This window comes from Epinephelus moara, chromosome 9 (assembly GCF_006386435.1).
Source record: "Epinephelus moara isolate mb chromosome 9, YSFRI_EMoa_1.0, whole genome shotgun sequence".
NCBI classification, from domain to species: domain Eukaryota; kingdom Metazoa; phylum Chordata; class Actinopteri; order Perciformes; family Serranidae; genus Epinephelus; species Epinephelus moara.
The window spans coordinates 28603236-28628821 of record NC_065514.1 but is presented as its reverse complement, the minus strand read 5'-3'; the positions used below and the strand labels follow the sequence as shown (position 1 = coordinate 28628821).

Below are 25586 nucleotides of genomic sequence, written 5' to 3'. Positions count from 1 at the left end.
TTAAGCAGCAAAGTATTGCACTTTCAAAGGAATAATTAAACGTTTGGGGAAATGAGCTTATTCATTTTCTTGGAGAAAGCTAAGTGAGAAGATCAATACCACTCCCACGTCTGTCCATTCAATGTAAAGCTGGAGCCAGGAGACCGTTAGCTTAGCTTAGCATAAAGGGGGAAACAGCTACCCTCTGTCTGAAGGTAACAAAATCTCCCTTCCATCACCTCTGAAACTCACCAATCAACACCACTGTATTTTGTTTGTTTAATCTGAAACAAAGTCTTGTGAAGTTGCCAGGCAACTGGAGGAGAAAGTCATGGCTTTCTGCAATTCAATAATATGACACATAACTCCAAACCACTTAATGTTGACTTAAAACTTTGGATTTGGTATGGATTTAATAAACAAGATATATTGCATTCATTAATGAACTTGAAAGCTGCATATAGGCTACCTTTGTTACCTTGCTTGCCCCTGTCAAACTACTACTTTATGGTTAGGTGAGAGTGAAAACTAAGGATGCAACGATATACAATTTTATTGCGGATTGCTATAAAAAACACATTAAGTCGATCATGGTGAATTTCCATTCATATGATAATTGTCAACAACGTGTCTAGCCGCACCTAAAGAGACAGCTGGGTGAGCAACAACAAAAGAGACTCAAAAACAGGCTGCATACACAGCAACCTTAGAAAATATAAAAGATCCAAGTCAAGCATTGGCATGTTTCATATCTGAAGATGTTATGTCATTTCAAATAGTTGAAAAGCCTGGCTTTTGTCCTATCTGTGATGCAATAAAAATATGTGTTTTTAAAGGAATACTACACCCACAAAATGACCATATATCAATCACTTGTTTCGTGATACCTGGAATTTGTGAGGATAATGTTTTTTTGCATGCTTCCGGTGAAAGAAGAATCCAAAAATTCTTCACAAATTCAAGGTGACAAGGCATAAATAACTGATATATAAATGGTCACTTTGTGGGCAAAGTATTCCTTTAACAAAATGTAAAGTGAAGTAATTCAAGTATGTTTCAGTGCCATTTTAAGAGTTTAAGCATATTTCGATGATTATTAGGATAATACCGTGAATCCCAATTATTCTGCCCAGGATAATTTAGACATTTTCATATTGTCCTATGCCTGGTGAAAACTATGGTTAAGTTCAAAGGTTAAATAGTGTAAGAAAGGGAACTGATGTAATCATCATTTTAATGTTTTCAAAAGCTTTTAACTAAGAATATGGGTCAGGAAGAATAGAGTGAGATCAATGGAAAGAAAAGAAGACTGGATGTTATTTCTGCCAGGGAGCAACCAGTGGGTTTGGGAGATACACCTAGAGGAGAAAAAACACAACCCCTAACAGCAGTCTGTCTGATACCATACAAAACTATGATGGCACACAGTACCAGCTCAACTCAGCCAAGTAAGGACTCTGCCCAACATGAGGCAGACAAACGTAACCTGGATAAAACCATCCACTTTTTCAGAGACCTAATTCTTCCACCAAAATGTCTCCCTCTGAGGAGACAGAAAAGTTTACTAAAAGCTAAGACAACTTGTCTCTGTAAAGGCCTTTACAATTTAAAGCTGTTATGTGTTATATAAAGGCTCTGCTAATGCAGATAACAAGAGACTGATGATGAATTCTGTTCTGAAAAATGACAGTATTTCCATCCACAGGACAATTCCGAACAAAGAGTTAGATTGCATCAGAAGTTTCGAAACACGGCAGCATAACAAGTCAGAACAGACAATGTGCTCTCTCTTTCTCTGCTGTTCTCTCTTTGCGATAAGCAGCAATTTTGTATGTAAATGTCACCGACCCCTGTGAAAGAAGGGGAAATGGATCCAGAATGATGTGCGAGTGAACCCGACTGATATAAGCTTTCCATTCAGAGATAACCAGGCGCTGACATGCAAACACATGCTGAGAAAACAATAACACATGAGCTCATGCAACTGCCACCTGATCTGTCCGAGTGACAGTGTATGCACCGAGAGGGGCTATGGTTAACTTCCTCAAGATAAACACACATAGCACGTTATGGCTGTGGTGTGAACAGAAACACCCTTTTTGTACTGTGCTTCTTGAATGAGACACATTTCAGCAACATCACATCATCTAGCTCCAGGCATATAAAACTGTTTACTCGGGAGAAAAGTTTATTTTTCTCCTCACAAGCCTCATTTCAATGAATTAGAGAAAACATACAGACACAGTGATGGGTGGACAATGTGGGTAAAATCTTCTATCACTGTTTATGTAATTCTATATATACATTATTAATGAAATAGCAATATAGCACATTTCAGAAAATTGGACATACCAGATGGAAAGGTTTGTTTTGGCTTATCTAGTGAATTAAATTCCTGCCAAATCAAAGTACTTCATTCTGTTGCAAAAATCCTGTTAAAATAACTATAACCATAAAACAGTCCTGCCCAATTTGCAACACTCAGTGCATTTAAACCCACTTCAGTAACCAGGTTACTATTCACTTTCTGAAGTAAAATGATCATCAGCCTGATCTGGTTTCCGTAGTCAAGGAGATAGGGTTAGAGAAACCAGATTTTCTCTGGACAAAGCAAACATTTTGTCCATGCACATGTGTAACCAGGTTTCTAATTGGAGTTTTATATTTGCACATGTGCATGACAAAGACCTCCAACTGCCACTTGAGGACAGCAGAAACAACAATACACAATTAGAGTGTTAATGAAGTTGGAAAATGCTCTGTTTGGTTCTCCAATAACTCATAAGAAAATATCTGCCTCTGTACATGCTTGCCATTTGGTGCTGGACAGGTAGTTTACATTGGGCGAAAACAGCTGTGCTTCTGCTGGAAACAAGGCTGATGAGAGCTGTGAGACTGAACCAAAACAGTTAAATTGCGGGCTTTAAAACCAAAGGGATGTGTTGAAAGATGCTATTAACACCTCTGCAGGGCTGAGGGGAACTACATAGTTGAAGGACAGTTTTCTGTGGGTTCATTATAACGAGCAGGCTGTTCTCACGCACAATTTGTACCTTCTCCTATATAAAGTAAAGCACCAAAATTCGTACATACCCCATGTAATCACAAGCCAGTAATTCATGTATAACCCACGTATTTGAGAAGGCTGCAATCACATGACCAAAGTGCTGATGGGAGCAAAGAATAAAGAAGAAAGCGGTCCCGTATGGTTGGAGGCTGGGGCTGGTGGATGGTCACAAAACACAGGACTTTCCCCCAAGACTTTACAGGAGACCGCGGTTCGGAACGATGTAAACTTTGAGTCATTTTAAGGTACATTCTCACCATGTTTCTTTTTCTAAACATAACCACAGTAACTTTACATTAAGTGCAAAACTTTACATCAACTACATAACATCACTCGTGGGGCACTATTTTCTAGGATATCATACGAATCGAGACGTTGCTTGGTGTCTTTCACATAAAGGTAGTCATTTAATTTGTTAATCTGAAAAAATATATATATATATATATATATATATATATAACTGCTGTGAAAACAGATAACAGACACAGCTCTGGAATACCAGTCCTTGCAAAAAGTATTATTTTTGTTTATATAAACAAATAATAAAAATACTGCCCTTGATGCCAATCCAAAGACAGCTGGTCTAACATTCTTTGCAGCTTCATTAATCACTCACTGTCTATTGATTCTATTAAATAATTCCTCTAGAGTCATGAGATTAGGTCAAATGACCATCTGATATATTCTGCCAACAGACCCACATGAGAATGCACTGATGTACGGTGACACACAGTTAAAAGTTAAGGGACATACAAAGCAAAACTCCTAACTTTTTCAACTACAAAAATCAAAGCATGTATTGCTCTCGAGAGTGGTCTTTTGCTTCATCTGGGAACAACCTCTCCTCACCCTGTCTGCGTGTCACTGCGTTAATGTGCAGTGTGTAAAAGTTTTTGCAAGGAGAGCTTGCACTTAGCCACAGAGATCAAGGCAGAGTGTGTCTTTGTGCATAAGCTCAAATGCATGTGTGTGTGTGTGTGTGTGTGTGTTTTTGAGAACTGAGTGATACAGAGGGGAGACTTCAAAGCGACTCTTTCATCAGATAGAGAAGCAAAATAAAGATGTACAAACTGGGTACCTGCACACTGTCTCTCTCTCATGACCATGTCCGTCTTTGTCTGTCTCTTCCTATAGAGACTATACTCATATAATGCATTATATCTTTCAGAAAATACAAACAAGGTTGAGTTTCAGCGAAACTGAGCCTGAGATTTCCCTGCCTGAGCTATTTGTCTCTAGAAAGTTTGCATCATATCCACGGCAAGCGAGCAAAACATACGCAACAGTCTTCTACTTAATATCTTGGTTGGCAAGCTACAGCAGTTGGAAAAAAAATCAATAGGCTGAAGATTTCACAGATACTTCTTTTCTCTCAATTCAAGTAACTTGAGCTGAGCCTTGGGGGCAGACTTATCACTATAACCTTGCAGTTCAAACACTGCCTCCAGCAGTGAGTACAGGAGAACTGAAAGGCAGAAAGGCGTCAGAGTGAAGAAATAGAGTGCTTTAGGACACGAGCTGACAGAAAAAGAAGTAGTTATTCAGTGCATAGAACTAACTAACTGGCTAAGTGCGTTTCTTAGTTGCTAGGAACAAAAATATTCGCGGGCAAAGCACCTAAACGGGGTGGAACTAGGCAAGTTGACACTGAGCTGTGAGCTGTCAGGTGTTGGTGGTGCAATTCGAGAGTAGCATCACCTTGTGAATAGTGACGCCAAACTGTCATCTCACTCGGTTTCTCATGAACACAAACACATTCGCAACAGTGGAGTGTTGCCATGGGTTCTAAAAATAATGTTACTATAACAGTAGTTCTCACATGAACAAGTAAAGTAGAAAAAAGTTTGAAAAGGGGAAGTGCCTCATCTTGTGCTGCTTGCACAGAATGTAGCTGACATGTCCAAGAGAAGTCATGCTACCACAAATATACAGTACGTTGCAGGAACAAAGTTACTGCACTTGCGTCTTGTGGTGTATACGAGGCTAAAACTGCAGCATGGTGAACTTTTTAAGCAGTAGTAGTGGTATTTATTACCCCTGCTGGCAGACGGCCTGGTGCGGCTGCGGGACCGGCTTCGCTGACGCTGCAGTCGGGACTTGCCCAGGAATCTGTAGTAGTATGAGGGTCTCCCAGATCCTTTCCTGGTGACCCCTGCCATGGTGCTATAGTTTCCACTCTGAAGCCCACCAACAATAAGATATCTCAGCAGCACTGGAAACAAGTCCTCTTGAATGTGGTATCAGTGCAGATAAACTCCAGGCAACGTTCTCATGGACTGCAACTGTTTATCACCAACTTCACTTAGGAGTCCTCTTGCAGACACTCACATCTACTCAAGTTAAAGTCCTCATGGATTGTGCCGTGATCAAATCCACTCCATTGTGACACCATATCCCATTGGAGAAAGAGAAGATTAAACCATCAACCATCCACCTCTGCTCAATACGTGTGTCCTGTCCCACAAGATCAGACTTAAGCTCCACCTTTGAACACTCCCCCTCAAAGTTTCCCACAGGCAGATCCCAGAGGCATGCTGTCCGGAATACTGCGTGAGTGTGTATCCTGAATGACAGGAAAGCTGTTCTTGTTCCCAGTTACAGAGTGCACTGAAGGAATTTTACAGACAGTCACAAAACCAGTCCCGGTGTTTCATAAAGCAGTAAAGAAGTCTCTTGTAACACAGTTATATACATCCAAAACCACTTTCTTCAACTCCTGTGTCTCTGTGGGAGTGTGTGTAACAGACAGAGAGAGAGTGTGTGCTTTGTGGTTGAGAACAACAGGAGAAAAGTTTTGGGCTACATAGAAGACATGTAGAGATAAGGGCTTCAGTGGAATGGAGTTTACAAGACAGATATCAGATCACAGAAGGTTTTACTTTTCCACATCAACCAAACTAATCTGTTACAGGCTTGCAGATAAGATGGCATCTGGTGCAGTAAACAGGTCTGACGTACATACAAAAAATAAAAAAAATCACCACCCCCCACTGTTAGTGACTCCTGATCCAGCCACAGTCTGAGGCATGTTCCTGGTTTTACAACTTAACCACTTTAATTTGTCTCCCTAGGCAAGAAAGGCATGGCAGGGAGTGACGGCCTATCAGAAGCAGATGTAAATAGGCTGTTAAACAGTGTCAAACAGCCAATCAGAGTGCGCTCTGAAGGAGCAGGGTCAGGCAGATAGGCTATAGTCCACAACTAGACATAATGGCACATGGATAATTGCGTGGATGCATGCATGTGTGTGCGCACGAGGGCTGTTAGCACACATTGTGATTCTGACCTTCTAAAAAAAAAGTCTTTAAATTTTAAAGGGATGGATCGCCCCACCCCATGTTGGAGATAGAGCCCATAGAGATGTCTGCCTTCTCTCCAATGGAACTATATGCACTCAGCTTGAGTGAGCATTTTAGTGTAGCAATAATTCCATTATATTGGAGAGAATGCAGACATCTTTACATCTCCAATACTCTGCAACTCACACCAAAACAGTCTAGACAGACAAATAGCCCAACAGGAAAAATATGTATGCTTGATTTTGGGGTGAACTGTTCCTTTAATATTGAAGCTGCATGTATCGTGTGCATACCGTTGTTGATTTCTCATGTGTTTTTCATGATACAACATGAATTTCTATACAGTTGTAACACTTGAGGAGAGAATTTCTCAGTATATGTGTCAGAGCTTTTTGTGGAATGGGCACTGATACAAGTCACACTCTGAAATTTGTGCAGAGGGCAGTCAGCCAGACCCACACACACTTTCTATTTGTTTTATGGCTTACAAAGTGACAGAAATCCACTCCAAAGCAAAGTAAAACCAATAGGTGACTTTGTGTCAATTTGTTCACTTTGTGAAAACTGTGAACTATGATATGATGAAATAATGTTGAGCAAATACCCAGAAAGTGTGATGAACCCTTTATTAAAAGATTCCCACCCATGTACTTAGTCTTGGGCCCAGTCCCATTTCTTATTCTTTTGCCTACCCTTTCCCTTTTGCCCCTTCGGAACAGAGGTATAAGGGGTAGTGGTCGAAATCTTCCCCTTTGAACCCTTCAAGACCCTGACACATCATCTGTATCATCATCCTCACTGATGGCATTTACGTAAACAGATTCAACAATGGTAATAATAGTATTAGAAAAATGACAGTTGCCATTTATCTGATGGAGAAAGAAAAGCATTGATGCTTGCTAATTGTTTACAACTTAAATTAAACACTGCTTTATTGCTATACCAATAGTGGTGCTCTGCAGGCTAACACTAGCAACCTGTGCTATATATAATAGATAATAATAGGCAGTAGCTCAGTCCATAAGGACTTGGGTTGGGAACCGGAGGGTCGCCTGTTTGAATCCCTGTCCAGACCAAATATGGAGCCTGGACTGGTGGCTGGAGAGGTGCCAGTTCAGAGCAAGGCACCAAACCCCCCAACCGCTGCTTCGAATTGGCTTGCCCTGACATTCTTGCCCTAACCCTAACCAATCTCACAACGCTTGCCTAAACTAACCAATACAACCAACAAAGGCAATAAGCACTAGCCAATCATAGGGACGAAGGGCAGGCCATTCCCTTTGCTGTCTCAGGAAATGCAAATTTGTGTATGGTTAGGGGGTGTACTGGGATTGAGCCTTGGTTTTCCTGTCTGATACCAATCCCAATGCGACAACGTCCTAGTCCTACAATGGACTCTTCAGAACCAGAACCTTATTGTCCAAATAGCCAACAACTGGGACAGTGTTTAATGACAGTATATACCTACATTTAAAAACTATAACTGAATTACAACTAATGAGGATAATGTGACGACTAAGTCACAACTCCATCCACTGATGAAGGTCATGATATGTGACTGAAAGCGCTGTAAAACTTGTGAGAGTTTCTGTAAAACATCTGGTAGCAACTATCCTTGAACACAGATATATACCAGCAGTACAGACGGACACTCAAAATGTATCAATAGAAAAGAAAATTCAAGGCAGAAGTCACAGAAGTGTCCATACTGTGACTGACAAATGCCTTTTAGGAAGTACAGAAATAAAACAACAATGACCACAAACACATTATCGAATAAAAATGCTAATGACACAAACAAAAGCATACAAATCAGCCCCGAATATGCACGGTCACAAACAACCGCCTGAGAAAAAACAACACAAATTTCAACCTCTTTGTAATCAATGTCTCCACCATCCCAAGATAAATGTATTTAAATCTTCGTCCTCTGCTGTCTCATCCTCCCCTTCTGCATTACCTTCCCTTCCCTCTATGGCTGCTCAATTGTTCACTGTGATGCCGCTTGCTGCTAGTGAGAGCAATGGGGACCATAACGCTACACGCTGTGTGGAGTTTTTTGTCATTACCTCAGCCCATAAACTCACAACGACAGAGTGCAGCAGTGTGTGTATGTCTCTGTATGTCTCTAACATAGACCTGACTGTTCCCTTGGTCCCTCAGAGAGTATTTAGTAGGACCATTAGCAGGTATACATCACTCCAGAGCGAGCCAGAGCCTCGTGCCGGGTAGCAGAGGGAGCGTAAAGGCCTTCAGGCTTCACAATGCTGCTGCAGGGCTCATGAAACACCCTGAAGACATTGTTAACATGTTCTCTATATCTCATGGAGAAACCAATGGTATATCACAAAGTGTCCAGGTTTAAAGCCCTATCTGGTAAGGTCACATAATACACATAAATTAGGGTTACAACTGAACTCATATTGCTGTGGCTGGTGTGACGCCAGACTGCTTTTTTAATTCCAAGCAGAGTGATTTGTCTAGCCTGCATTAAGGTCACTGTGGAAATAGCTACCTACAATGAGTTCTTGTTGAACAGGCCAGGAGCCTAAATACAGACAGACCGGAGAATCAGGGTCATGCGGAGTTCGTGTGCTGCTGCTGGCCTCCCATGGCCTCTGGCTTTTGTTTTAATGTGAATGCCAGTTGTGAATTCTTCTAGTATAGGACAGGAGCACCATCAATAGCAGCCATGTTTTCATTAAATTGTCAAGTAAAATTTAAGTAAACTTTCAAAATGTTGCAAAAGAAATGTGAATTACAGGCATTTCCATCAACTGGTTTGGAGTGAATAAACTAGGCTCTGCAAACTCTGCAAAGTTTCATTATGGCTATAATCCACCAGTAAAAGCAGAGGTACTGAAAACATATCAAGTCACCGTGGCCATCTAATATATCTATGAAAGAAATTAGGAATCAGGAAATCAGGAATTAGTTTCAATTGTGGAAATTTTCATTGTCAGCTGGTGTTGGCCATGTTTAATGCTTTCCAGAGACAAAGACAAATTCATGCAATAATTCTAATGCGCTAGAACAAGCCAATGGCTGAAAGAGCGGATCAGTCTTGCGAGTTAAATGTTTGCTAGGTTAAAGCTTATTCTGCAAAGGCCTTTCCATATTCATTTTATCACATCAACTCTTTTTCAACAAGGCAAAAACCACCTCAATGGCCATGAAAACATTTTTGTGCAATTGAGGAATCTTTTACTGAATTTAGCTGATTCCCCTTTTACAGCTTTTCTAATGTTACACTTCAAAATGCACATTAAAGTTAGTTTATGGAAAACATAGCTAATGATTCCCAAAATTTGTTTGCAATGTTAAATACTGACTACATTAGAGAAAGCCAAATGCTCTGTAGATGAAAATAAGATACAAAAGAACAAATTGTTCTTGCTTGTCTTGTTGTAATGTTGAGAATAATATATCTGTGATACAAATCTGATTTGGTTCTAAAAATCAGTTTTATACAAGAAGATAACACCTTGGGGGGGGATGAACATTAATAGCCTGTTGGCTGTTATCCATATATGACTGTTGTCAGCAGATCTGTAAAACTGATTAAAGGGAAAGTCTTGTGGTGATCATATGTCTAGTCTGTAATTTTTCTGCCCACCTGTCCAGGGACTATGGGCGAAGACAGCAATTTACTAAAACCCGGTACATCTCTCCTTGTTTAGTATAAAGGCTAATGTTCTTTGTTCATTACACCTGTTCAAATAAAGACATGTACATACAAACGTTCTTAGACCAAAGCCACTAATCAGTTGTTCAACTAACAAGTATTTTATGTGCTACCAAGGCCTGATTGAATATCCGTGTCTCTATTTACCTTGATTGTTTTCTAAAACTAGAATTACTCCCCTGTGGTTGTATGCCTGTGCGCACCAGTCAAGTTTCTCTTACAGTTTACATCCATGTCTGTGAAAACATAGATGCTTCACACACATTTCCCCTCAGCAGCACAGAAGATCTATACAATCAGCACAATGACAAGGTGGACAATCAAGATTAGTGTCACCAATTAAGTATCTAACACAATCTTAATCTTTGTGTTTCTGAGATACAGCACTAGCCAAAAAATGTTTTATGCAGAACATTATGATATCACAATAAAGCTGACCTTTGACCTTTTGCAAATAAAATGTCATCAATTCATTATCTTATCCAATTGGACATTTGTGTAAAGTTTTTGTTAGGTCACACTGATGCTGACCTTCAACCATACATTTCTAATCAGTTTATCCTTTAGTCCAACTGGACATTTGTGACAAATTCAAAGATATTCCCATAAGGTGTCCTTAAGATATTGCGTGCACAAGAATGGGACAGACAAGGTCACACTGGCATTGACCTTTGATCACCGAAATCCAATCAGTTCATTGTTGGGTCCAAGTGAACATTTGTGCCAAAATTGAAGAAACTCCCTCTAAGTGTTCTTGAAATAGCGCATTTACAAGAATGAGACAGACAAGGTCACAGTGACACTGACCTTTGACAACCAAAGTCAAATCGCTTCATGCTTGAGTCCAAGTGAACATTTGTGCCAAAGTTGAAGAAATTCCTTCACATTATTCTTGAGATATCATTTTCACAAGAATGAGACAGATGTCAGACGTCACCTAGACCTTGACCTTTGATCTATGACCACCACAATCTAATCACTCTCTAATCAAAAGGGGGGACTGGGAATTGGTTCATGTGTGTGTTGCTTTGTGAGGAACATTACTACGTTTACAGCTAGTGCAAGGGCAGTTTTTTTTTCAGTCAGCCAAGCTAGGTCAAATCCTGATCTCCTGTGCTTCTTGGGGGTCCAGAGGCCTCGTCTAACATTTCTGCATCAAGCTAGCCGTTACTCTCATCTCAGTGGTCAAATGACGTGCTGCAAAAATTGAAGCGCCACCTGTATTTTGACTATTATAGTAAATGCATTGAAACAGCCCAGGAAACACAGGCAACTGCATCCGTTTTCAAAATAAGGTATTAACACAGTGTTTATGCAAAATATATGGGATTTATGTGAATTCAATTATATGACAGGAAGTGTGAAACATGTTACTTGTGTGCCTTAAAAAATAAGAAATACCAATATATGTGATACATGTGTATATATTTGATTTTGGGTTGCTCTCAAAAGTCTAGACACTGACTAAAGTTCAATTCAGGACAACTCTGACTTCATACAGACTAAAGGTGCATCAATAAGGAAGATTACCAAAATTAAAGTTCCACATTTTTCGCACCTTTAAAAAGTTATATTTCTAAATAGGTGTAAACATTGGTAAGTTCAGCTTTGTTACCAGTGAACATCAGAGAATGTCAGAATTAAATAGCTAAGAGTTTATGACTTTTTTCTTTCAAATAAATTGGCAAATTATTTCTGTAAATTGTCTATCTATTACCAAAGCATTTATCAGTAATACATTTAAGATGGATAAAGATGCATTAAGACAATGCTGATTTGCAAGTTTCCTTAAACACTCTGATGGCATCACTTCAAAACCAGGCATTCCCACTAGGTATTTAGTCGCCCACTTTACAGGCAGTCAGCATGCTGAATTGTTAATTCATGAGAGCAGAATGGAAAAGGTTTGGAAACAACAAGTCTTGCAGGCGGATAAAGACACACTAATGACTTGAATATAAATATATTAAGATTAAGCATTTAGTTTACTGTTGTGATCAGCACAAGCCATTAAGCATGCTGAGTACACTGAGTTGGAGCCAAACACTGGGTGTGGTGTTTGGAGTTAACTTAATGTGCAGCCTAAGGGATGAAATTACTTCCTGTTCTCCTGTACGACCAAAACACTGACCCAGAACGAGAGTCCTGCACGGATTCAGTTTTGCACACCTGTACCCGCAAAGCTCCGGATCAGAGCCACCCCATTACCAGTAAATATCTCCAAGTCAAAGACGGACCCGCCCCAACCTGTTTATAAGTCCCATGACCCAAGATTAAACACACCGTTTGCAGTTATGTCATTTTGCCTAGTGTACACTCCCATTCACACATGAAAAGCGCTCGTTCAGATGTTTACTTTCACTTTCTCAGGTGATATGCAACGTGACACAAAGATAACTGGTAATCATCTGTCATCACATATCCAAAGTATTTGCCCTGTTGCTATCAATCAGCTGCATCTACAGCTCTGGCTCAGTCTGACACATGACACAGTTGCCGGATCTGGCAGAAGCTGTTCAGCATCTGCATGGCCAGCTCAGGCACTTCTTATTATTTTAGTTCTCACCACTTTTACTCGTACTCTTGTTTCTCTTAGTGCCTCCTTGCCCTGCTGTTGCTCCAGCTCTTGGTTCTTTTACACTGCCGGTTTCAGGCCGGAATATCACGGCATTACTCCACCTCAACATTCTTTATAAAAGGTATGATTGTAGAATGGTGGGACAGAGTTGTTTCGCCTTTAAGCCAGCAGTGGAAGTAGTATCAGCACCAGTTCGACACAGACAGGACCGTGGATGGGATAGGTGTGACATTTTGACAATTCGTTAGGTGTGTGATCCACTGCAGAAGATTTAAAAAGCAGCTAGAAGCAGTTAGCAGCTAACTCAAAGAAGAACAACAGCCAAACATTTTGACAAATTAGGAAAACAACAAGGTCTAGGAGCTTTTTACCCTCCGAGCATAGAGAAAGATCAGCTGCTGTGTAACAGGGATAGTAAATGACTGTTATTGCCATGTTATGCCATTGTTATTGTTTAGAAAGTGCTGCCCATGGATAGGGCTGCATGGTTATGGCCAAAGTGATAATCAAGATTGCTCTTATCAATATTGAGATCAAATTCCTTTAGGGACAAAATATTTTCATTCTACTTTACACTTGACTAAACAGTGCACTGCCTTTACCTCTATGCTGTGCTAGATTCTTGTAATGTACAAATCCTTGCATTAAGTAAGACTGGTCCTTATTCACGCTACATCTCCTAGAAACAAAATATACATACAGTTGTACAAAACATTTTACCCATAATTTTATCAACAATGCATTGCTTTCACTTTCACCTTGTGTTACATTCCTGCTAATTAACAAATCATTTCAACAGAATAAGACTTAAAATAAGGTTCTTCTTCACTTGATTTCAGTGCATCTTCCATTTCTATCTATCTAGCACATGCATTTTTTGACAGTGGTCATGGCAACATGACATGGTGCAGTGTTGCTGTTATGAATGTCTGAGGTGACAGTGGACAAGGATGGGGATTAACAGTAATGATATTGTAATGTTAGCAAAGTTTTTCTTCTTGGCATTTATGCATTGTCCTGCAGATTATAATCTTTTTTAGGTGGTTTAACAAGTTAGTTGCAGGACAGAAACGTCTCATGCACTCTTTGCAGATGACTTGTTCTCTCCTATGTCCAAACCACAGATGATTATGGTCGATGACGGATAATATCACAGTTGATCATGTTCATTTAATTGAGGGAAGCCAAAATCGTGATCTTGATTAAAATTTGACTAGTTGTCCAGGCACATATGTTACATATCACACTAGAGGCTGATGCTGTTGTGTTAAACATCATGCCCGTCACGCCTCTTTTGCTCTTTTACACGCTAACCTTTTTCTGGTTATCGTTGAACTAATTGGAAAGAAAGCAGCTCTGGGCACTGGAAACAGTCCTTCACTGCTGTGTCTAACCCGTGTAACAGCAGTAACAGAAAGTTTGCCAACTGAAGCCTGGTTATTCAATAAATGAACTTCAGATTGCACCTATTTTTTGTTGTTGGCCAATATACATTTCTATTCTTGTGTTTTGTGTCTTGTTTTCTTTTTTTTTGTGAGTGCTTGATAATGATTTAATGCGAGTACTGGAATATGGACATTAGTATCCGCAGCAACCCGACCCAGTGCAGGACTTTGCAGATGACTCATCAAAAAGGCCTTATGTTATGTTGTATTGCAGCCAATATGGCTAAATGATTCTGTGTTACTCAAACACAACAGATCCTTTAGAGATTGGAGCAAAGAATATGTCGGCCATGAGACCAGAAAGAAACCTGAGAGATAGAAGATGTGAACAGAACTAGCCGTACACAGGTAATAATCACAGGAAAAAGTAAAAACGTCTTACCTGTTGAAGAGACCAATGGAGGGAAGAGTCCAATCCACATGGCAGCAAGCGAGAAAGAAAAAGAAAAGTTCAAGTTAGACTGAGTTTTATTCATTTCTCAGCAGCATGTTAAGTATGGCTGACTTGAAAGAGTGCCGGCAGTTGAAAGAGTTCGAGAAGTTCTGAGGGTTATACTGCAAGAAAATTACATAATCCCCTATATATTCATTTTGCCTATATATTCCACATGCATCTCAACATCAATTACACACATAAGGACACTCAAATTAAAACACAAACTGGTGACTGAGATAACCCAGCTAAAAGCCTTCTGAGAATTAAAACTATATTACTGTGAACAGAAATGTCCTAAAACCAAGAAAGTCACTGAACCTTTTAAGCTCTATAAAATGACTTAGAAAATGCCTGTGAAGTCCCCAGCTGAGGGGAAAATGGAACTAATTCCATTTTCAGAGCAAACAAAAAGACAAAAAGAGATGTATTGATTGCCAGCATAGCTCACTCTATTGTTCCAAAATGGATAGTGGGTTTCACACAGAAAGTGGCACATACTGGCTGTTACACCTAAAATATAGTCAGCCAAGCAAAACACCTCAGAGGGAGTCACGGGGATTAGACCCCTCTGAAATAACAGAGCAGACCAGCATGTGATAAGAAGCCATAAAGATTCAAGGATTGACAGTCTGGGCAAAATTTGATCGCCTGGAAATGACAAAACATATTAGTATGGATTACGAGCAGTGGATAAGACAAAATTGATAGCTACTGCTGCTTGAATCTCCTTGGGCAGATAATAGTTTACCCTCTAAGAGACAACTTGACTTTATTATATATAATAAAGTCACTGCTGCTTTGGTGTAAACAGCAACAAACTCCTACAGATGTCAGACGGAGACCAGGGTGAGCAGTCTTTTCTTTATCTGTCCATCTCTCATCCTCAAGTTGAACTGATGGTGCTGTTGACATGTATTGTATTGCACAGAGAGAGCGTCTATTATTTAGTCTGCACATTGATATAAATGGGGTGGACAAAACAACAGAAACACCTGTCAGTATGTTGTACAATTCAATGGCACCACAGCCTGCTGCCTCCAAAATGAACAGTTGATTTAACACCTCTCTAAAACACATTTACAACTGTAATCGCCACCTTGCTGTTGTTTGCCTCCACCAGCCGGTCAAGTTGCAGTTTACATTGAGGTCTGCCCAGACTCAAATGTAGCCATATAGAAATTAATATCAAATATGGATGTTGCTGCAAAGAAGCTACAAATTCTATAACATGGACGCTTCACAGAAGATCTATACAATCAGCAGTTTCAAGGTGGACAACCAAATGTCTCTCCTTCTGGTCCAGAGTTATGACGTTGCTTTATGGCCAGAAAAGTGTTTTTTGCAGAACATTATGATGTCACGGTGAAGCTGACCTTTGACTTTTTGGATATAAAATGCCATCACTTCATCATTTCATTCATATTGGACACTTTGACCACCAAAATCTAATCAGTTAATTCTTCAGTCCAAGTAGACGTTTGTGCCACAGCTGTCACTAGCGTAGAGTAGAGGCATCTTGTTAATGATAATACCAGTATTATTTTTAATAAGATATGAAATATTCATATTGTGATACTCGTGATATTTCAATATTGTTGACATACTGACCTCATACTGTTACCCACGGCAACAACAAGCATGGCTGAAAGCGCTTCCGCAGTAATTCCGAAAAGAGCAGTTTCAGTAGTGTGGAATTAACCGTGGCGTCGTTAGACCTGGGCATCCTGAATGTTTTATGATCAGCCCCAGACTTCTCGGACTCTTTTAGTGAGTTTCCGCTCAGAGGGAACTCATTCAGTGGCTCCTCTGGCAGCAGCACAGCGTCTCTCCCTCTCCTCGCTCGCTGATTTTGTCATAAACCTTTGGTAATGTAAACCTATGTGATGCTCACGGCTCAACAACAACTACATATATGTGAATGTGCAATAGTTATGGTAGCATACCAGCCTGTCACAGGTTACACAGGTGATGATTAGAGGAGAAACAGCAGAGCACAAAGGTCCAGGAAAAAAACAACCCAATTCAATTATTCAGGATTTTGCTAAAAGAGAACAAAATCGCCTGTTGATTAATATAGATAGATCCTAGGGTACATTTATTGTACTTGGAAACTGTTTAAATGTTGTGGTAAATTTTATTTTGTTGAACTTTTGATATTGTATACAGAGTCTGAATCTCACTCTGAGTTACTGTTGTTTACAAACTGAAGAAATTAGAGATAATTTTGTTTAGTTTTTACTGAATATTTGAAGGTTGACATGCAAAACTATATCACTTATTTTGTTGCAAATCTATGTTCTTAAATTAAATATATACATATTTTTTACTTATACTATATGTCATATCGTCAAGAAAATTGTTAAAACAAAAATACCCTGAAATATCATGATACTATTTTGGAGCCATATTGCCCACCCCTAGGTCAGAGGCATAAAAACTAATCATCATAATGTTTTTGAAGATATAACTTGTTGTGAGACTCATATAAGACTGCATTAGTTTTAACTTGGTGTACCTAATAAACTGGCAACTGAGTGTACATGGAGATAGTGTAGCAGCTCAGGATTATTTTCATTATTGAGTATTTTGGAGATATTTTCTCGATTAATTATTTAGTATGTCAGGAAATAAGTCTGGACAAACAATCCAAACTTTATATATATTCCATTTATTATCAAGCAACACAAAAAAGCGGCATATCCTCACAAGTGACATTCTGGAACTGGAATGTTTGGCATATGTGCATGAAAAATTATTTTAACCATTTCTCACTTTTTTTGGTGGACTTATCAATGAATCTGCTGTTACAGCTCCAGATAATAATAAAGAAAACTATTCAGAATGTACCTGAGTCATTATCTTATCACAGAAGAACATTTTCATTATGGTAAACACACAATCTATATTTACAGGAGCTATATATCCTGTGGAATGTGAGCCAAATGGCAGATCAAAACTGTATCGCTACTGACCCCTTCTGGAGAACATGGTGATGTACAACTGATGTTAACAGCATTGAGTTATGACACTTCAAACTGTCCTGTAGCTAGATGGCTTTAACAGATGCAGACACATAAAGTGCACAGTGGGAATGTCTGTGAATCATCATACCACAGGCCCAGTATTTACCGAAACATGTTGCACCACGCTGTAAGAAAGTCTCTTGTAAAATCAAAATGACTGCAATTGCACTGGAATATTTTAATCCAATTTAGTTTGTTGTTGTGGTTGGCTTTGATTGGATAGCACCACGGTAAGAAAGTCAGAAAGCAGACAGAGGTACTTGCATGGCTGTTATAGCACAGCACTTTGATATATCGTCCTGGCTAACTGCCCGCTCTGACACATCTTAATATTGCTGTCCAATCCACTCCTAATCTGAATTAATCCATAAAAAATTGGCAAAGAAAGGATAAACAGATGGACAGAGAAATCAACCAACCTCTCTAATGACAGATAATAGAGAGGCTTTTCTGTTCTCGAGCTAATGTCTTCATAACAAAGTAAGTGGAGTGTTGGAGTGGATGCCCGTAAGAAGATCAAAGCCAATCTAAAATGTCTGGCGAACCAAAGTGACACTGGATACACAAATATACAGAATTTGAAACATCCCTAAATTTGATTACTCTTCAAGAAAGCCACCACTCCCATAACTAGAGAGTCAAAAGTTTGCCTCTCTGAACTCAAAGTTTGACTGCTAACTTAATACTCATGCTGCTATAGTGACAGACTGGGGCCATCTATCCATGCTGTCTTTTCTTCCTCCTCTTATTCATGCACCCCCCACCCTGACTCCCTCTTGGCCCCACAGTAAAGGCCAAATTGCAGAATGTACTATCCCAAGCAGAACTCATTATACAAGACTAGAGACGGACAGAGAATAGAGGAGTCTGTGTGACACTGTTGGCTAGAGATACGCAAGATGGAGGAGGAGGAGGAGAGGGGGGTGAACTGTTTTTTTTTTTTTTGCGATGATTAAAAGGAATAAAGAGCACAAATAAGTAGTGAGAGAGGGAGAAAAAGATGAGAGGGGTCCCGCTAATGAAGCAACCACTTGAGACGGGCACAGACAGACCGCTGGCAGCGCTGTTTTCAAACTTTATTTCGAGTGTGCCACAAAGGCACACAGTCATACACATTCCTGCACCATCATGCTGCGTCACAAGCAACTTATATTTATGTACAGATTCCTTACACAAGTAACAGAGAATTAAAGTGATATGGTATGTTTTCATTAGTGTATTATTACCTGAAACTAAGAATCATTGCGTTGTCTTTATTTCAGAATGAGTCGTTTATATCTACATACGGAGAGAGGGTCCTCTATCATGGAGACCGCCATGTTGTTTTATAGTGGCCCAGAACAGACAAACCAAACATTCTGGCTCTAGATAAGGCTATTTGTGTTTTTACATAGGCCAGTTCTCCCACACCCTTAGCACACAGGAGAAATTTCAGTTGGTTGCAATCTGTTTTTGTGGCTGAGTGGCTAATGGGAACAACAAGTTATGAAACTGTTTCAGCACTAGGCAAGACCGCTGCAGCCGACAACAAGGTGCAAAGTAACAATTTGGGCGAATGTTCGCACTGTCAATTTATGTCTAAAAGTTGCTTGTTTTTGCCACCGACAGGTTCAGATTATTATCTAAGGTGTCTGACGACTTATGAAGGATCCCTAGAGAGATAGCCCTCCTTTACTTTAAGGAGTAAGATCCTTTTTGTTCAGACAGAATTTGCCAAACTCACCAGACTCTATTTAAATAAACAGTGATTTCATCAGCATAAAACACACTCAATTCAAAGTCGACAGAAACAAATTAACTCACAAAAAACATCTTGGTTAGTCCCAACACTGTTCGAACAATCACCAACTCATTATAATAGTTTAAGAAAAGTTCAAATAAACCCTTAATTCACTCAGCTGGATGTGAAAATATGCTGGCACTGTGCACCCTAAAATTAGCGTTTATTTAAATGGAGTTTGGTGGAATCGGCATGAGCAATTTTGGGGCTGTTTCTGCTGAAACAAAAAGGATCTTACTCTCTAACAAAAGGTCTATCTCTGTAGGGATCCTTTCCATCATGTATTAATAACAATAATAATAATAATAAATTTATTTATAGAGCACTTTACATCAAAGTGCTGTACAGGTGAACACCATAAAAAAAAAAAACATATATAAAAAAAGCAAGCTACCTAAGACTCAATACGCATCAATAAACAAGTGGGTCTTAAGCTTTGCTTTAAAAACCTCAATCGAGCAAGCCTGTTTAATTTCAAGAGGCAGGTTGTTCTACAGTGTCGGTGTGCGGTAAGAAAAAGCCTGCTCACCAACAGTCTTCTTTTTGACCTTTGGGACACACAGACGACCACTCCCCTGAGAGCGAAGAGACCGTGTGGGCAAATAAAAATCAACAAGTTCTTTCAGGTAAGAAGGTGCCAGACCATTTAAAATTTTATATGTCAATAACAGCACCTTAAAATCAGCTCTAACCTGGATACGTAGCCAATGAAGAGAGGCCAACATGGGAGTTATATGGTCATATCTAGATGATCCAGTCAGAATATGAGCTGTAGACCATGAAAACTCTTCTTAGGCAACCCTGGTAAAGAACATTACAATAATCCAGCCTAGATAGTAGGACACTAAAAATAACAATCATAGCCTGTCAGTGACAAAAACAAGCACTTTCAGTGGACACAAACTGATGGTGCAAATCTGCCCAGAGTGGTTACATTGCAGCCTGTATTGCTGCTGCGAGCTGCAGAGGTCTTACTTAACACCAGGTCAATTTCAAATATTGTTGTCTCCATTAGTCACTAAGAGGGGCACACAACAGTGAATAGGACATTAACAACTATATGAGCTAACATTCAAGCTGACAAAGCCGAGGATTCGCTGGCATGTATTCTGGCATTTCTTCAGGTGACCTGGCAAATCCATGACCATCGTCTGCTCTTGCAGTGGACTCAGAGCCTGATTACCCATACTTATCCATCTGAGCTCATCTATTTCTCCCTGCCTTTGTTTCCATCTACAAATATCTTAATATTCATGGGTTGTTTCATGTGTAATGTTAGATGAAAGGAAAACAAGATGAGAAGTCCTTAACACAGAACAAGTTTAACAGGACTTCATTAGATCTTGATGTATGCCTTCTCACTGCACAGCCAACACTCCTTCGAATAATAACCAAACAAGAATGACCTGGCACTACATAGACTTATAACCATTTTGGATAACTGAATAAACATAATATGCGACCGAGCTGCTTAACTCCTCTAAGTTTAGTTTTAGTTGCTATTGTATTATTTCATACTGTGCTTATTGGCAGGCTGGCTCTGCAGATATAAGCTTAGCCAGTGGTCTCCCCTGTGGCTGTGTACCTCTTGTCTTATCTCCCTCCTCCACTGGTGGACTTCATCTTATAGGCCCCCATAGAGCCCCAAAACACAATAGTTCAGCTCACACCGGGGGGGAATCCTAGGAGCTCGAGGTCTGCCAACACCATTTCTGTTTACCAAGTACCAGCCCATATCATATAGCACACAATAACAACTAGCCTGAAATTGCTGACCAATGGCTATCGAGAGTGTGTGAAAGCATTTAATAGAATTGTGTCAATGCATGAACAAGAAATGGCTCCATTAAGACCCAAAGAACTCCAATATAACCCGGCTTTATTTGCAAAATAATCTGATACTATTAAAAAAAATCTTACCAGGCTGTAGCTACCAATTGTTTTGATACCTACTTTACCTGACAATTATTTTCTTAATTAATTGATTAAAAATCTGTGGTTAGAAAACTGTGAAAAGTGCCTTTCACAATCCCCAAGAGCCTTCAAATCTTCTTTTGTCTGATTAACACTCCAAAATAATCACACCTAAAAAGCCAGAACCAAAGAATGTTTGTTATTTCACTTGATTAATGACTGGATTATCACAGCTGGTGATTAATTACCTGTTGATCCACTTATTGATTTTTTAATTTAGCAGTTATTCTACCTACAGTTTTTACACAGTCTCTTTCATGCTGACACGCACACTGAGTGACACAGAACACACACACACACGCACAGTGAGGCCATGTGCAATGCTCATCAAAGACACAATGTCAGGATTACAGTGTGAATAGCCCGCACTCTGTTGCTGACATTTAAGCGAATGCTTACACAGGGAAATCAATCCTGTGTAGATCAAAGAAATAAGCGTCTGGTTTGCAAACACGCTGGGAGCAGCAAAATAACACACATGTGAAAGGATTATAGACTGCATGGTTAGACACAAAAACACATCTGCATACTCATATTTCCCTAAGTCAGATACATTGAGACTTCATTGATCACACTGGGGGGTATGAGCCGATGCACATGTTCCTATGTGAGCATGCATGCAAAGCGGTGTAAGCTCTCCACAAATTTTTTCACTGTCCATCTCCTTTCAATAATCCCTTTCTTTCTAATCTACATGGCAGATCCCCTTTAAATCCCAGGTCAAACAACACGCTATGGGAGAGCGATGGAAGAACAGAAGCAGAAATGAGTGTTGAACTGCATTAAAGGGAAAGTTTGGATTTTTTGAAGTGGGTTCGTATGAGGTACTTATACATATTCAGTTTATTACATATAGCAGATGTCAGTTGGCACGCACCCTGTTTGGAGGAGCAGGCTGGAGTCCAACACAGAAGCTAAGCAATGTACTGTTGTAGATGGGGGTCAGCAACAAAACATATTTCAGCCACCTACAAAAAGTCCCATCTAAAATAAAAAAGGATATCAGTTTAACTGTACGCTACATTGGGAATATTTTCACTACTTTATGTTTCCATCAGAGAGCCCCTTTTGACGGGGAAGACGTTAACGACTTCAGTTCCCCATCCATGTTACCAAAGCCACCAGACTCCATTTTCAAAAATTACATTTTAGCTCACTGAACACAGGAGCTGCTGGTCTACCACTGCTTCAGTCAGTTAGTTAGTTTGTGTTATTGTGTGACTTTGGTGAATCTGAACTAACCCTTTAAAACACCAAAGTCACATAATAACACAAACAAAATAATATTGAAGGCAGTAGTAGACCAACAGCTCATGTGTTCAGCTATCTTAAATCACTGTTTTTCTCAATGGAGTCTGGCTTTGAAGAGAGCGACAAAACAACTTATTTTTTCTGTTGGAAATCACTGTGTGACAGCAAGGTAAAGCACTGATAGTACTCTCACTATAGCGTGCACTTAAATTTGTGTAGTTTTTTCTTTCTTTCGGTGGCTAAAATCCATTTGTCGACCCCTCCCCCCACCCCTTCACAGCTGTACATTGTTAGCTTCCATGCTGGACTTAGCCTGCTTCTCCAAACTGGGGCCATGCCGACTGACATCTATTGTACATAATACACAGTGTAGGGATATACCCCTACAACCCCATTTCAAAAAATCTGCACTATCCCTTTAAGGCTTTTCAGCTTTCCAATATGCAAATCAATCTGTTTTTACATGACTGAGGCTACAAAACAAAAGTCACATCAGTTATCTTGAACAATATCTTAACTTTAATTGTCTTTTGAACTTGACGTACTGAAAATGTATGCCAGTGAGAGCTCTGGATTTCTTAGTGTCCCAGTTTTGTCAATATTTTTTTTCTTTTTAACAACCAATCCGTCCTCAATGCAATTGACTGTGAGCAAATTACTAGAGTTTATATAGGGTGCAGAAATATAGCGCTCTTAAGTAGTCTAAATTCTTTCTTGAAGGCATCTGTAATAGTCTTTGCTCTGACAGGACAGGCTATAAAGATGCAGAAAAAAATTAGAGGACGGAGAGAGCCAGGAACCCGGTTTTATAGGTAACGAGACATATCATTACAGAAGTGGGACTCTAGTGCTTCAATTATCCTCCTCTTAGTTCATTCCTAAGCTTTTTACTGCTGCTCTTTATAACATCCCCGTCTCTTTGTATGTGTAAGGAAGAATCACCATTTCTCGTTCTTTCCTTTAATTAGTCCCTTTCTTTTCTCCTGCTCACTCAGTTTCCCATTAGCGCTAATACACGACACCAGACTCTACCATAACAAAGCAAATGTGGGACAAAACAAACCACGCCTGTGCTGATATGTTGACGTGGCATTAAGTGGAGTGGATTACTTAATACCTACATATCTCATGATATCTGATCTAGTTTCCCGTTTTGTTCCTTAATACTTTATGTTTTTTATGTAGGAATTTATGGAATTCAGTCACGGCCTACATAAGGGTCGCTACTTCCCATTCAGCCACAGAGACTCCATTGTCATATGAACAATAGGCATAATTTGTTAAATGGCCATGTGAAATTTAAGTGGCCCACAGAGTGAGGCTATGGAGAGGTGACGAGGGATTTGGCAGCGATTCAGGCGATACTGAGGCTGGCAATTAATGGTTCTGTAAAAAAAATCTCTATGCGTCAACCACTGACCTTTGATATGTGCAAATGTGCTGACTGTTAATTGAGCTCTCACCTGCATGTAAACAGTATCTGGCACATAAACACCCGCTTCAATCTCTCTAACATGCTGCAAAGATTACTATGCATAAGCACACAAGTGAACACACAGAGCCTGTATCTTCTAGAGGTGGTCCTCTTGAGACAAAGGCATACGTGCACTCATGGTGCATGTTGTGCCATACAATGAACATGACTCAACAAATTAAATTGGAATGTGTGAGGAGGGGGGGGGGGGGGGTGCTTGTCCAGTGAGGTTGGGTGGTTTCAATAGACCACATTGTTAACATTGGGACTATTTCTAGAGCAGAAAGTAGTTACAATAAAACTGTAGACAGTGTGTTCTGTGGATGTGGATTGTCCAGAGTAACAATGGTACCATTTCTGGAAAGAGATGTTGCTGATAAAAGTTTCTTAATGTATTTTTTAATGCTGCACCACAAACTAAATTCCATTCACCTCAATTGTATTGGTGAAATTTCAGGAAGCGGCATCTAGCATTGAATATAAATTTCAAAAAATGGCCAGACACTATTAAGAAGTGTGAACATTTTCATTTTTAATTTATTTATCTATTTTATTTTTTTTTGTAATTTGGGCATACTGACGCTTTGTATTAATTTAAGGGGGGAAAAGTTCACCTCCATAAAGCACTGTTAAGTCCCAAACGACAGTAATACAACACCCCAAATGTAAATCATACAATATACCCAAATACCTCCAGTTGCTGACAAAATAACTGAAATTCCTGTCCATACGTAAAAATAGATGTATTTTGCACTGAGGCACCAGGGTCCCTGCAGCATGAGGCAAGTTAGATTCAAAACTTTTTAATACTTTTTTAATGCCAGCAAGTTCAGGACTAATTTTAGGAACACCAGATCTGCGGAAAAAAATGAACCGACATCTATTACATCGATTAGTCTGGGAACATTGCGCAGACTAGGTCTCCTCCTCCCTTATTTGACTTCTGCAGTACAGTTCATGTTTTGTGACCATGTTCAGACACCACAATACCACACTACAGAAATCTGTTGCTGCTGACCCTGGAGATGGGGGTGAAGGGGTGGTGGAGACCTGTGTAGAACTGGACTGGAATATTCCTGGCGTTTGTTGGTGAGTGTTGTCTCCGATTTTGTGTTTGCCACTCTACATTTCGGATGCTATTGCCTTGATTCCCATCGGGCTGAGTTTGAAAAACTTTTTCAAAAAATACTCAAGAGCCTCCTATGCATCGTCTTGTACCGGTTTTAGCCATGCTGCAAAGCAAAAAAGCCAATTTTAGTTGAATCTGCACTTCCTCATGTAATTCAGGATACAGTAGGAGCTAGCTAGCTGAAAGTGAATCCTCTGCTTTGAGTATCCAGCCAGAAACAAAAATAGTAACCATGTTTTTGGTTACTTAATCCCGATCTGTATGACGTCAATGTGAATGGCATATGGTAAATAACAAGAAAAAAAAAACAGATGTTACCATTTAGAGATTTTACAATGCAGGGTTGGAAAAACACAATTCATAAAAAGCCTACTTCCCATGTCTTAGCATTTTTAAGACTTCTGAAAGACTGATTTAAGACATTGTAATGCCCATTAAGCCCTTATTTTTAGATTACTTGGTCTAA

General features: G+C 39.6%; 2 protein-coding genes across 6 annotated transcripts in view; both read right to left on the bottom strand.

Moving 5' to 3' along the window:
- Positions 1-25586, bottom strand: part of dab2ipb (DAB2 interacting protein b) — a 174352-nt gene that overhangs the window by 133547 nt on the left and 15219 nt on the right. For 2 of the 4 annotated variants that reach the window (XM_050053625.1, XM_050053626.1), the window contains exon 1: positions 5082-5868. The exons of the other annotated variants lie outside the window; for them this stretch is intronic. In XM_050053625.1, the coding sequence (XP_049909582.1) occupies positions 5082-5205 (124 nt within the window). In that variant the 5' untranslated portion in view covers positions 5206-5868. Of the gene's footprint in view, positions 1-5081; positions 5869-25586 lie in introns of those variants that run through there. 4 annotated transcript variants of the gene reach the window in all.
- si:dkeyp-72a4.1 (uncharacterized protein LOC100148058 homolog) overlaps positions 13622-25586 on the bottom strand; it is an 88856-nt gene continuing 76891 nt past the window's right edge. For both annotated transcript variants that reach the window (XM_050053636.1, XM_050053637.1), the window contains exon 4: positions 13622-14435. In XM_050053636.1, coding sequence (XP_049909593.1) covers positions 14314-14435 — 122 coding nt within the window. In that variant the 3' untranslated portion in view covers positions 13622-14313. The remainder of the gene's footprint in view (positions 14436-25586) is intronic.